This window comes from Phallusia mammillata, chromosome 5 (genome assembly GCF_965637545.1).
Source record: "Phallusia mammillata chromosome 5, kaPhaMamm4.hap1.1, whole genome shotgun sequence".
Taxonomy (NCBI): Eukaryota; Metazoa; Chordata; class Ascidiacea; order Phlebobranchia; family Ascidiidae; genus Phallusia; species Phallusia mammillata.
Window position 1 is genome coordinate 16,626,263 of NC_137256.1, and position 14,797 is coordinate 16,641,059.

The following is a 14,797-nucleotide window of genomic DNA, read 5'->3' on the forward strand; positions in this document are numbered from 1 at the left end:
TAAAATTGTAGCAATAGTAATTAAACTCAGTGTATTTATAACTTGGGTGTTGAATGCATGCATGAAAACAGTATTATTTTAAGTAGTACAAAAATAACCCGTTGTAGATACTGTATTTAACAAAGTAACTTGTTACGCATTCTTCACAAATATGCCTATATAGCATATAGTTTCACCCTGCATGTCGTACCCCCTGCTTTGATGCTTCGTACCTCCAAGGGGTACACGTACCCCTGGTTAAGAACCCCTGGTCTATTCCATTGCCAACTGCTGAGGTAGTTTGTGTTGCAACCGATTTGTACAAAGCGAAAGCCATGAACTGCAGTGCTAATGTTAAGCTCATTTTAATTTTTATTTCTTACGGAAAAATAATTTCGTTTAACAAAATTTGCAACTTGTTTGTTGCTGTTTTAGTGAAGAATTTTTTCCCTTAACTGGTAATGTTCATTTTATTTCCTTCGTTTTTTGTTTGCATCTAGTCAATGTGATTAAAACTTAAAAGTAAACTTGCACATGGTAGGCTAAGCATGACCATTGTGCTAGTAATAAGCTGCGGCTCTTTACCCCCAACCTGAAGCCATAAGAAGCAGGTTCATGGATGTCACATTTTTATTTTCGCAATGTCTCATACGGTTCGTTGACTTTAGTCCTTACGATCCGTTGGTGTTTTTGAAAACATATGACGATAACTTTACAAAGATGAAGTTAAAAGTAAGGTCTGCTGAGTGATTCAAACCCATGAGGTATGTTCTGACGTTTGTTCTATTCCGCTAATAGTTGTACGATAAATTGTACATGAATGTTTATTGCTGTTTCTTTTCTAATGCCTTACCATTGCCAGTCAGAGAATGAAAGATATACGAAAGTTGCCTGAAGCGTTGTCTGAAGCGAAGAAACTTTTCCTTATTTTTTATTTATTTGAATATAGCAAGCTGTAAGTGCACAGGTCAGCAAGTCTTATCAAACAGTGAGATATGCATTGATATCCAGGTAAAACAGCTAAAACGTAGCAAGCTTATTTTCAAGCTGCAGGTTCTATCTAGTTTAGTGGTGCAGGGTAACTTCCTTTATTGCTGACTTGCGTCACGAACACCGACAGTGACGACAGATTGATTTCATAACACGCAGTAAGGCGTTTATGGTGCTGTTAAATCATTCATTTGTAAATGGTGAAACGGTTTGCAGCAACAATGAAAGTAATTGTTTTCACGTAATCCATATCTTGATTTTGTCTGTGATGTCACAAACCGCTCTTAGACTTCATATGCGTTACCAAGCAAATAATATGTAAGTGAAATAAATCCTAAACGAAGTAGTGGTAAAAGTGAAAGTTACTTTCAGCAGCTTAATATGTCGTTTTGCTAAAGTGTTTAATTCAGCATTGAATTTATCTTGGAACGTGTGTTCAATTTGTTTCTTATGAAAATGAAACGCCTCGGAAACCACTGTCTTAGGCATTTGAAACAATATATGCGGCCTACTCAAGTTTTAATAAAATATTGGTTGGCCTTCACAAACGTAACCTTCCTCATCCACAAGCTAATCCTATGCAGTAAACACAAGAACTAAACGGAGTCTGAAGTTTACGCTTGATAATTTAATCAGACTAAGTTCGCATTATTTCATCATAGTTATGTATCACAAAGAATGAATTTTTAACGTAGTTATGTATGGATGTAAGTTAAAGTTTCATTACTTTTCCTTTGTCGAACACTCGACGGGTGAGTAAAACAAAAAAATTGGTCATATTTAACAAGATATTAATATTTTTTTCATTTGCTAATGACATGTGGGGACTGTTGCGTGTACCAAAGAATACTTTTTCGCGATTTTGAACCTTGCAGAGGCTGGCATTACACGTAATGTTACCTAGCCTAGAGTCTTAGACTAAACAAGTAAACAAGATACACGTAACCGGTAGAAATATGTGCGCCCTTGTATTGTTTCCGGACAATCTTTTCATGGCCTATGTATCCATCATAGCTCCCGGCGCCCAAGCTTTGTTTACATTTTTGTTGTCTTTCTGCCGGCGACTGTAAGGGAAGATTACCAGTGACACCCAAGAACATTTATGCGTAAAAGCTGACGTAAAGGCTCTGAAATTGACAAGGTTAGGTTAAGTATTGACTGAAGCATTAAAAAGTGAAAAGTTTGGTTGCTTTTAAGCGTATGACAGCGGTATAAGCTTATGTTTGTACACAAGCAATTTAATGGATTTTCTCAGTTGAATGTGGGTCATCGTGTGCAAAAGCAAAACGTTGCCACTCGCAGTTGTAACGAGGCCTGCGGTCGTTCATGGTTTTAGAATAGCAACCTTTTCGAATTCGAACGACTGAATGGTTTTCAGAACATCGGACGTTTGCTTTTTGTTTGAATATAACATCAACAAACACATTTTAGGAAGATTAGAAATGATCGTTTGCGCGTAACAGAAGCAGAAATATTTCTCGTGACTGTTTAGAAGCAAACGAAAACAAAATGCGTCGCCCTTGGGTTAAACTAGCAAAGTCGAAATTTCCATCAACACAAAATCATTTTGAAATGTTGGTTTTGTTATTGGTTTTATTGATAGACATGTACCCATACAGCGACCATAAAATCCGCTGGGGTTAGTTATTTGATATGGACAGATAATACTGACTGACTTCGGCTTTAACGTATATATATTTAAAGCAATATTCGTCTCGGACTGTTCTTGTCTTGCACACTTGAAAGGGTGAAAATGCATTGTGTCTGTGTGTTTCTTATATCAGTTTTATATAAATTACATGGAATCAGCACAGAGAACATAAAAATATACTTTTGACACGATCATGTTATAATAATGTTTAGGTATGTGCAGTGATGGGATTTAGCCGGTTCGCACCGGTTCTATAGAACCGTCTCACGAAATTTTATGAATTTAGCGAACCGTTTAGCTATACTGCGGTTACTGTCAATAGACTTTTGTAACAGAACGGGCTGAAAAATATGACTTTTGTGATACAACCGGCTGACAAAAAAATTGAATCCCACCACTGGGTATGAAAAACTTTAAGCCCAATCTGCAGCCAATAAATTTCCGAATCAGCAGTGCAACATAAACATCCTGAGTGATTTATTTCCATACCGCATCACAGTATGACGTAACATTTGTTATTGGTATCATCACCCTGTGACCATGTGTTTATTGTACTGTGAAATTTTCCGAGGATGAACTGAAGACAATTAATCAACGTACAAAATGCGTTCTTGGTAGCTGAAGGAAAATACCTTACACATAACTGTAGGTTTAGCCTTATTGCCTGTTTAACCTTGTGATTCGCGAATTACACATAACTGTAGGTTTAGCCTTATTGCCTGTTTAACCTTGTGACTCGCGAAGGTTGTTTTTGAACACGCTTTGGGGAAGATTTTGTTTTTGCTATTATTGCGCTTACCGAGTGACCATGGTGTTTTGGTAACAGTGTTGTTAAACGGCAGTTGAAAATGACAAAAACAGTCAATCTGGCAGAAGTGAAAAGGTTCGGCATTTAGGGGTTTGTAACTGACGTTATTTGAGACAATTATAGCTAAACAAAAAAATACGTTTTAGAGATCAGAGACAATTAGGTTTGTCCGAATGCACAGGTGTTACATTCACTTTCATATTGCAGGTGTGTTAATATTTAGGATTTTCTCAGGGCAGCCGTTTGATGAAGGTCAGCGGCAATGGCAAGAAGCATACTTTGGACGGTGGTTGGGGTTGGGTCGTTGTGTTTGGTTCTTTCCTTAGTCACACCCTTATTGCTGCGCTTTACTTTGCCTACGGTGTCTTCACACCACAGTGGATCATAGAGTTTGAAGCTTCGTCCGCTATGGCGTCCATGGTGGGAAGCACGGCTGCCGCTTTTACTTCTATGTCAGGTAAGCATCAGTCAAACTTTAATGCGTTCTCGACTTAAGATGATTTTTTTTACATTACACTAATTTTGCGAGCAAAATGGTAACCATATATAAATTATAACTGATTTTATGTAACGTAGCCCCTGTTGGAAGCATGATCCAGCACAGATGGGGATGCAGATGTTGTCACATGATTGGTGGAATAATGGTGACCGTCGGTACTTTACTGTCATCCAGAGCATCTTCCCTCCTGCAGCTTTTTATTTTCTATGGAGTACTGGGAGGTGAGCAGTGTCTATAAACCTTTAGTTATGAAAAACTGAAGCCTATATGTGTATAGGCCTCCGCTCTCTTAATGAGCCAAAGTTTCTCGTCACTTTTAGAAAACAAATTTACAGTATCAGAAGTGTACTGTTTTACAGAATAGGCATTTGGGAACACATGAAAATACTTTTGACACCTAAAGGCCATTAGTGCTAGATTATATCGCAGTTGCAATGTAATACGACTACAGCTAAGTATATGGAATTTTCTTGTTTCGATCGTTAAACTCCATTTTCATGGCCCAGGTACTGGTTTGGGATTCTGCTATGTTCCGGCTATCATCAGTCTCAGTCAATATTTCAAACAAAAGAGACCTGTTGCCATGGGAATAGCCAGCAGTGGTACCGGGGTTGGCTCGTTTGTGTTTCCGATTTTAATTGAATATCTTCAGGTCAGTATTTTGATCAATTTGACTAAAACCTTGCACTTTGGTTGAAGCCACTAAAATACGGAAATGTATAATTGGCTGACAACGCAAAATCACCTAAAGTGGAAACTCCGGTTAATTACAATTAATGATGTGCATAACTGAAAATTAAAACAACTAGGAATGTGGAGTTGAAATAGGTACGGTAACATTTTTTTCAGTTTCTAGATTCGCCTGTTTTTGTTCAAAAAATAACTTGTAACACACAAGGTTACAATACTTTTCAATATATTTACTTTTATATTGGTAATTTAAATTTATTACTCAGTCACTTAACACAACATTCATGGTTTAAACGTAGGACGAATACGGATGGCGTGGGTCAATGCTGATACTTTCCGCAATTATGGGAAACATGTGCGTTATAGCAATGGTGCTTTTTCCCATCACTCACTTTACGCCCTCAAAGGCGACACCAACGGATAGCAAACTCGGCAAGGAATTGGTAAATCTGGCCACTATCTCTAACGGTGATATCAAAACAAGTCCAAATTGTGATGTATTTGAAGAGGATGACCAAACGGAAGTGAACGTTGCAAATGAGAAGGGTGCTTTGTTTGGAAAGACTTTACCTGCTGGGCGTAAAGAGCGTAAAAGCAGTTTTTCTGTTGTGCGTAATTTGGTGAGACACCCTTGGTTGAGGCGTAAGTCGTCACTGGCCGTTCCAGCAAACTCCCACAGGGAAGGTTTTGAACTGAACAACCAGAGAGCCGATATGGTTATGGAGTGTCTTGATGAGAAGTCCCTTGAGGTTACATTTGTTTCTTATATTTTCTTCTGCGGTTATAGCCTTGCTGTTTCGTTATACGAGCTCTTGACTTTAATCAATGATTTTGAATGTCGACAGAATTTAAATGACAGCCGTTTGCTGCAAGTGACCTCATCGTGCCATGACGTCACCGCGAGTCGTCTCTCAAACTTGGCTGCATCGACGCGTACATTGAAGCAGACCTTTTCGGCTCAACTTCGCCTTCTTATGTGTAATCCTTTGTTTTATGTGATGACTGTCAACAATGTCACAATGTTTATTGGCATGATGATAGTGTATGGCCTCACACCGGTTCGTGCTATCAGCCTTGGTTTCAGCAACGCGCAAAGTGAGTGGCACCAGTATGTGTGTGTGAGTGTTATTATTTTTTCCGGACCATCAAGTCGTTTAATTAAGTCATTAAAGTCGCTACATTGGTGTAATGTTGTTTAATGATTAAATGTCGTACGTTCAGTTTACATTTTGTTTTATTTTTTGATCGTTTTTTGGATATGTTAAAAAAAGTGGGCCTTTAGTTAAACAAACATATTTCAACTTATTTCACAGGCGCCACTTTCGTCTCTGCAATCGGTTTTGCAAACTTGGTTGGCAGATTTTCTTGGGCAGCACTTAGTAACGTTTTTTCGCGCTCTAACTCCATCGTGTGGTTTTTGTGGCTTCGAATTTTGGCGGCATCTTTAACTCTCTTAAGCCCTCTAGCGACCAGTTACGTGCCCCAGATGATCTACTGTGTTCTGGTTGGTCTAAGTTTCGGCGCGTGGTCTCTGTATCCCTTAGTTCTTGCAAAGATGTTTGGTAAGCAAAAATATGCTATCCCAGCAAAACCATGTGTTCCCGCTAATTGTAAACTTCACAATGAACAGTTTGTTTCTGGGAAAACAAAACCACTATATTAAAATGATGAAAAATCATTTGATTGCTATTACCTTTTATTTCATGTCGCCCCCTTTTTTGTCGTTGTGCGACCTAGTTGCATGCCTTTTGTTGCTTTTAAGTCATTTTTGCCGTATTTATAAAGCTGAAAACTAGACTGTAAAAGTTAAAGCATGTATGTTAGGTACACTATGCACGGTTTTGAATCACCTGAGCAATATAAAAAAATCAGAGCAAGTATTTGTGTATAAAACATGACTTAGTTTCGACAATTACTAGTCGTCATCAGGTCATCAGAATCAGTATTAAAAATTTAATGTTTAACATTTTTTGATAATGTTTAACATTTTTTTTAAGGTGACAATTGTCTTAGTGTGGCGTTTGGCTTCTTGGAATTCTTCGACGGTGTTGGGAGTATTATAGGACCTACACTAGGCGGTTTGCTTTTTGATATTACTAAAACCTACCAAGCCTCATTTATTATGGGTGGGACTGTGCTCGCTGTTGGCACCTTCATTGTTGCATTTGGCGCCTACTTGCTGCGTAAATCCATGCCAAAATGATGACGATATGCAAGTAGTTTAATGTTGTATTTTTGTTTTCTTTAAGCTTATAATAAATGGATCAAATTTGTTGGGTACATTACAAAAAGATGAGAACATTTTTACGGTACATTGCTACAAATGCATTTCGCTTAGTGTTGCAGTTCCATGTTATAGATTTTCTTTTTCATTTTACTTTTACGTGCACGGTTGTTGTTGTTTGAAACCGGTCTCTCCTAATCAAAACTTTCAGAATACTATAAATTATCTGCCCACATACTGACCTGCGAAGTATCAGGTTCATTTTCATAATGCTGTCCTGTTTTCGTGTGCTTAGACCAGTGGTTCTCAAACTCGGTTTTCGGGGCCGCATGCGGCTCCCAACAGCCTATTTTGCGGCTGGCACCAGATCTCAGAAAACCACCAAAGATTGCTATTTTAGCTTTTAAAGTCATAATTTTAGTGATTTTCTCAAGGTTTCGTTTTTTTGCGGCTCCCTACACACTTAAAAAACTACCATTAGGCCCGAACAATAAAAAAGTTTGAGAACCACTGGCTTAGACACTGCCTCGAACTAGGAATTGCTATATTTATGGTTTGTGCAAATTGTGTGTGTCAGTGTTAGGCGCTTGAAAAATCCTCTTAATGCCTGGCATTACGTATATACTGAAAGTTATCTGATCCAGCGATGCAAACAGTTTGTGCTTTATCCGGAATGGCAGAGCAGCAGTGTAGATTAGGGTTACCATATTTGATGATACACAATCCCTGACAAATTTATCTCAGTTGCGTAAACCTTTTTGCGACCCAAACACTTCTATTACGGAATAAATTTGGAATGTTAAAAAATCACACGGGCGGCGACATGAGAAAATGATAGATACGATACTCTGAACCAGGGGTCGGCAACCACCTGGATGTGTTTTTTCATGGCACGCCCACCGATTTGAGTGTTTATGTTGAAGTAACAATTTAACCTGGTAAACTGCTTGTTTTTAGTTTTTATCATGCCATTGTCTTAAAATTCAACCTTACATGCACAAAACGCTCTGTTTTCTTTTTATTATTGATATCTGCTGGCACAAAACACTGATATTTGAAAAAAACGTGGCACGCGAGGTCATTAACACATGGAAATAATAAGGAAATTGGCACGCGTTGCCTAAAAGGTTGCCGACCCCTGCTCTAAACTTTGTCAACTAACTTTACGCGTAAACTTCTGTTTAGTTGACTATATTGGGCTAAAGTCACTACTCTCACTATCCTTAAAACAGTAAGTACATAAATTAGGGGTCGTCAACCTTTACCACTCTAAGAGACATTTGGTATGTCTCACGACATTGGATTTTTTGTTCTTAGTTTGTTACTTTCATATTAGGTAGCCTACCCTTGGCAAACCATTTTCGTCAGCAGTGAAAGCAAATAAAACTTTCCATGTTCCCACATAGCATTGAATGCTGTGTTTTCTTCAGACGCGGATTTTTATTTCTGTATTTAACATTTAGACAACTAGTAACAATCAGGTACGGTTACGAGCCCACACACACTGCAAAACGAAACAGTCACATGCGCGCCGCCAGTTTATCTCTTTATACGTTTTATGATATAGAACAGTGGTTCTTAACCTTTTTGGTGTGGTTTCCCACAAAAGGAAATCACCAAGTTCGAATTTCCCCTTCTGTTATTCTTATAATGATGTTTTGTGCCCAGCATTAACAAAAAATATTCTTTAATCGGAATAATTTTGTGAAGCGATTTGGTCGGGACCTTAAAGGTACACTGCAATCTAATTTAGTTTGAATAGTGATTTCGTGAGAAAGTAAAATCGTGTGGAATTTTGAAAAATCTCATGTGCATGCATTAGTCATTTATTGCATCACAATCAACAGATCAAATGCATTTATTCGCGAACAATAACAAAGTCATTGATACTTTTAGTAATTTCTGTGACGTAACAAACGATTTTTGGATTTGTATGCGCCTTGTAAAACTAGGTGATCTTAATCTTACATGTTGTTGCGGAAAATATTGTACTAAATTAATTTTCAACGGTTAATTTCAACCCATGGACCCAAGTTTGGTGACTTCTGACTCACTTAATTTCCCTCCAAAAACATTAAATTTCCACACGAGTGGGAAATTTCCTACCGATTAAGAACCACTGGTGTAGAATATGTATATATATTCTTAAATTCCTGACTTTTAAGTAACATTTCTCCCTGACGCAGATTTATACACTAAATTCCCTGACATGTTAGGGAAAATCCTGACGTATGGCAACCCTAGTATAGATGTCGAGGAAACATCTTTGTTCGCTTTCTGTGGATTATTTACAACGCTACTGCTAGGCGACGCTTTTGAGGGCATAAAAAACATTATTCACCAGAATATTGCAAAACAACATATGCTGCTACAAGTTTAGTGGAAATGTTTCAACCGATTGCATGTCTTATAAAGCAAAAGATCACACCTACAGCACAACGTTTCTTTTTCGACAAAACATGCTTCCTATTGCAAAAGTAGTGCAAATATTCTGGTTTGAGGATGCGTAAAGGAAGTTTGGTACAAACTCTTAGACGCAATTCCACTACCCTGGCGACGACTTTTAGCAACTACAGTTTAACCAAAGAACTCTATAACCAGGAAGGCCGACTCATTGTTCTCGTCACGCATGAATGACACTTTATTAAATGCAGTACAGAGGTGGTGTTTAGGATGAGAAACAGAAAATCTTATTGCTAAAGAGTGCATTTTACAAGTAAAATGGGGATCACGCACTGCGCAGTGCCAGGATGTAGTATGTCTGCAAGTTTTGCGAAGGCACAAGGTGTCAGATGCAAAACGATTTTTGGCTGATCTCGCAAAATGTGAAAAAGAACGCGAGCACAGAAAGAAACGTGCCTGACTAATTTTCTGCTGGCGATGACTAAATTTCTAAGTGGTCTAGCACAGTGCTCTTCAACCTTTTTTGGTCTGGTGAACCCTTAAAGTTGTTGTGACGAACTCATGCACCCTGTTTACTTAAAATAAAAACTTTTGCCGTTAATTAATGTGAATCTGCACGGTGCGCAAAGCGTCTTTTGAAGTAGATGTTTCTGGACTGCACTGAAAGTGTTAGACATCAACATTTAAAAAAAAATAAAAGGTTCATTTATATATCAATTGAAACCTACACCCTAATATCCTGAAGGTCAAATATTAATGGTTCATTAAAAGTTTGTGATGCACCCTTGTATACCCTTTCGTACTGGTGCACCCCATGCATATTTTGGTGCACCCTAGGGTGCACCGTGCACACCGGTTGAAGAGCACTGGTCTAGCAACTATACCACTGGACAAACCTTTTGTTGCTCCCAACCCTAATTTGGCTGTAGCATAAGAATAATCATCTGCAGGGGTTTATATTTTGTTAGTGCAATTTAAAGTAGTTTGCACTTTGCATGCATTTATAGCATAAATTAAACGAGAATGACTCTTTCCTTCAGACAAGAGGATGTATTATGTCATGTGCATCATCATGTGCTGACCAAAATTGCTGTTTTTGGCTCTCTTCATATCAACTAAACTATTTTGTAATTTCAAAGTTTGTTGTCATAGTTATATCTTTGTTTGCTTGTAAGGTGCAGAAATCCAAGGAGTAGATAAATTTTGTAGCAACATGCAGTTTTATTGCAAAGAATCTTTACAGGCACAATTTGCCACTACACTCACTACACAATAAAAACAAATAGTGAGATTTTCATGTGTTAAATCTTGCTCAACACAATGGATGTTCGGAAATTACAATTTAACATTATTAAATTAGGAATTAAAGCTCAAAAGTTAGAAAAGTAGAAGTAAAATACAGCAATTCAATCAGGACAATGTGATGCTACCAATGCAGTACTTGTTTTAAATGGCCATTTTTGTTAACACTACAACATGCACAGACACAAGGGAACTACTGATATTGCAAATAAACCATTTATTGCAGCCTGCATTGTGCTGCAGAATAACAAATAAAATAACGGTAACCAGCGTTTGTAGAATGTCATTCACATTTTACACAATAGGCAGTTTTTTATCACTTGTAAAGTTATTCCTATTTGCACAAATAAAAGTAGGCCTTGCAACAGAAACATTAGGTTGAAAAGTGTTTGACATGCAAGTGATGCAAGGATATCTATTTTGCAAAAGTTTGTTAACAAATTACTGTCGTGGAAAGTGGTATAGTAGCAGTTCTTGTTTAACCTTATTTGGCAACTCCAGTACTGGACTATTATTTACCACAAATAAGTACATAGAAATGTCTAGTCTAGGCAATTACTTCAAGGAGATGACATTAAATATATATGTTTGATTTCATACTTTTACACAAGACAACTTGGAGGCATTTTTTGGAAACTTGGTATGCTACTTTGTTAAAACTCTCTAAAAAAATTAACAGTGTTTACATTGGCATAATTGATACATAGTTAAAAAATACAGAGGCCACTTGGGTGAAGTTGCATATGGAATACAACACAGACCCAACGTAAAATAATAAAACACATAAAGGACAGAAACACAACATATGAAAAAAATGCCTGCACTACAGTTTCTGAGGAGCCACTTGAAAAAAAGTCGATCATCAAAATAGTCTGGTTAAGTACAGCTATTTTTTCTTTAGTTCACCTCTATAGCCCTTTCTTAAATTGTTTATTTGCTCCTGTGTACATTTTTTCAAACAACTTTTTGGCAAATGCATGCGACAACTCACAACATAAGATAACATTTTGCAGACATTTGAAGGATCTTCATCCGACATGTCAGAAATTTAAACATAAAGTTTTCGAAGTAAATGTCATATTATCTCTTGACCAACATTATTGCAGTTAATATTGTTAACTTGCTGTTCGTAGTTTGCTTCAAAATCTTATATGCTGCAAAAAGAATAAAAAGTCATCTGAAGGATATCTTAAAGAATCAAAAGCTTTTTCCATGTGGAAATGAATTACACATGCACTCAAGCGCTTCTGTCATCTCTGGAAACTTCACTGTTGTTTTTCTGATTAAATAGCCTCCAATATACTCTAAAGTGTCATTTTTAAATGCTTTTATTTGGCCATAAGAAGGTACTCTTGGCAGTTCTTTCTTAATGATAATATGTTGTAGAAGGGTCAACTGCAGCTACTGGATTGAAAACATCTTCTAAAAAATACTTTTGTGCATCATTGCACAGCAACGGAAATTTTGCAACGATTTCCTCTCCCTTTTTATTCTTTGAAAACGTTTCCAACAAATCTATTGCAAGATTAGTTCCACAGTGATTCAAACTTTAGGATAAGGCGTCCGCGATTGCAGTTAATTTTTCGTGGCGTCTGGTGGTAAACGAATGTGTCTCAAACTTACAACTTGTCGATTGTTCAGGCATGTCATCGTCCATATTTTCCAATAAAAGGTCTCCTTTGGCAAATTTAGTTGATTCTTTATAGTTTACAATGCCTAGTTTACAAGAGATTCAAACAAATCCTCTATTTCTAGCGAAGTTACTGTACAGTTTAATGTAAGCCCAGGAAGTTTAATAAAGTGTCATTCAAGCGTGACGATGCAAAACGCCATAAAAGAACAAACACTAGTTGACCTTCCTCTTTATAGGGTTCTTTGTTTCAATCCAGTGGCTGCAGAGTGCTTGTTGACCCTTCTACAACATATTATCATTAAGAAAGATCTGCCAAGAGTACCTTCTTATGGCCAAATAAAAGCATTTAAAAATGACACTTTAGAGTATATTGGAGGCTATTTAATCAGAAAAACAACAGTGAAGTTTCCAGAGATGACAGAAGCGCTTGAGTGCATGTGTAATTCATTTCCACATGGAAAAAGCTTTTGATTCTTTAAGATATTCTTCAAATGAATTTTTATTCTTTTTGCAGCATATAAGATTTTGAAGCAAACTACGAACAGCAAGTTAACAATATTAACTGCAATAATGTTGGTCAAGAGATAATATGACATTTACTTCGAAAACTTTAATGTTTAAATTTCTGACATGTCGGATGAAGATCCTTCAAATGTCTGCAGAATGTTATCTTATGTTGTGAGTTGTCGCATGTCTTTGCCAAAAAGTTGTTTGAAAAAATGTACACAGGAGCAAATAAACAATTTAAGAAAGGGCTATAGAGATGAACTAAAGAAAAAATAGCTGTACTTAACCAGACTATTTTGATAATCGACTTTTTTTCAAGTGGCTCCTCAGAAACTGTAGTCCAGGCATTTTTTTCATATGTTGTGTTTCTGTCCTTTATGTGTTTTATTATTTCACGTTGGGTCTGTGTTGTATTCCATATGAAACTTCACCCAAGTGGCCTCTGTAATTTTTAACTATGTATCAATTATGCCAATGTAAACACTTTTTAGAGAGTTTTAACAAAGTAGCATACCAAGTTTCCAAAAAATGCCTCCAAGTTGTCTTGTGTAAAAGTATGAAATCAAACATATATATTTAATGTCATCTCCTTGAAGTAATTGCCTAGACTAGACATTTCTATGTACTTATTTGTGGTAAATAATAGTCCAGTACTGGAGTTGCCAAATAAGGTTAAACAAGAACTGCTACTATACCACTTTCCACGACAGTAATTTGTTAACAAACTTTTGCAAAATAGATATCCTTGCATCACTTGCATGTCAAACACTTTTCAACCTAATGTTTCTGTTGCAAGGCCTACTTTTATTTGTGCAAATAGGAATAACTTTACAAGTGATAAAAAACTGCCTATTGTGTAAAATGTGAATGACATTCTACAAACGCTGGTTACCGTTATTTTATTTGTTATTCTGCAGCACAATGCAGGCTGCAATAAATGGTTTATTTGCAATATCAGTAGTTCCCTTGTGTCTGTGCATGTTGTAGTGTTAACAAAAATGGCCATTTAAAACAAGTACTGCATTGGTAGCATCACATTGTCCTGATTGAAATTTTACTTCTACTTTTCTAACTTTTGAGCTTTAATTCCTAATTATGGGTCCCCTTCCCTGAAGGGGACACATATTGTTTTTGTCCGTATTTTTTTTTCTTTTTTCTGTCTAACGCTGGTTTGTAACGCTCGTTTGGTTAAGAAAGAGTGCTTTAAATTTATTCAAATTTGGACATATGTTAGATATTAATCCAAACTTGGTCCACCTGAAGTTTGACCCTAAATTGCCCAGCGGTTCACCCACAGGTCCCCGAAACGTAAAAGTTTTAACGCTGGTTTGTAACGCTCGTTTGGTAAAGAAAGAGTGCTTTAAATTTATTGAAATTTAGACATATGTTAGATATTAATCCAAACTTGGTCCACCTGAAGTTTGACCCCGAATTACCCAGCGGTTCACCCACAGGCCCCCGAAACGTAAATGTGTCTAACGCTCGTTTGGTCAAGAAAGGCACTGTAGGCAGAAGTCCCAGAGTAGCTCAATGGTTTACGATAGCAGGAGGGCTCAGCTTGACGTCGGACAGACGTTTTACGTCGTTTCGGTGATCAGAAATCAGCTGTTTTGCACAGCAATGCTATTTCGTTTTATTAAGTTATCACTCACATTTTCAGTTTTGGCAAAGGTTTCACACCTATGACGTGATTTAAACCTAATAAGCGTGCTTCGGTTTCGTATATGTCAAGCAAAACTTGTTAATCAAAATAAAGATGAAAAAATAAACTTGACATTTTTGCAAGATAAGTGTTTTTCTAAATGCTCGTTGTCAGGTCGGCCGCCGCATGACCACGGGTTACTTAAGGTCAACTAGTAGGTATTACTAACACAGTTCGGAACTTTCTTTCGTCATAACGTAGCGTTTTTTTGCAATCAATTTAGGAATCAATAATCAAGGCATGTATAAATTAGGTTAAACAGTGTTGTTGAACAGTAAGGACGGCGTGCTATTGAAAACGGTGTCAATAGGTCAAACAGTCGTTTGGCGTGTGCACCCTGACAGGTTACTACAGGTCAATGGTTTTGCGAAACAAAGTTAAATGAAAAACAATTTGTTATGTGTACACT

General features: G+C 37.1%; 1 protein-coding gene across 2 annotated transcripts; it reads left to right on the forward strand.

The window, feature by feature from the left end:
• Positions 1-2,819: 2,819 nt before the first annotated feature.
• On the forward strand, positions 2,820-7,494 carry LOC145227648 (monocarboxylate transporter 14-like). 2 transcript variants are annotated; one of them, XM_080092529.1, is made up of 7 exons: positions 2,835-3,885; positions 4,005-4,148; positions 4,434-4,579; positions 4,917-5,366; positions 5,463-5,712; positions 5,931-6,179; positions 6,615-7,494. In XM_080092529.1, the coding sequence occupies exons 1-7, from the start codon at positions 3,675-3,677 to the stop codon at positions 6,818-6,820; spliced, it is 1,656 nt and encodes a 551-aa protein (XP_079948655.1). In that variant the 5' UTR covers positions 2,835-3,674; the 3' UTR covers positions 6,821-7,494. The 2 variants fall into 2 exon arrangements, with proteins under 2 accessions (XP_079948653.1, XP_079948655.1); XM_080092527.1 differs by having other exon boundaries at positions 2,820-3,885; positions 4,917-5,712.
• Positions 7,495-14,797: the final 7,303 nt, after the last annotated feature.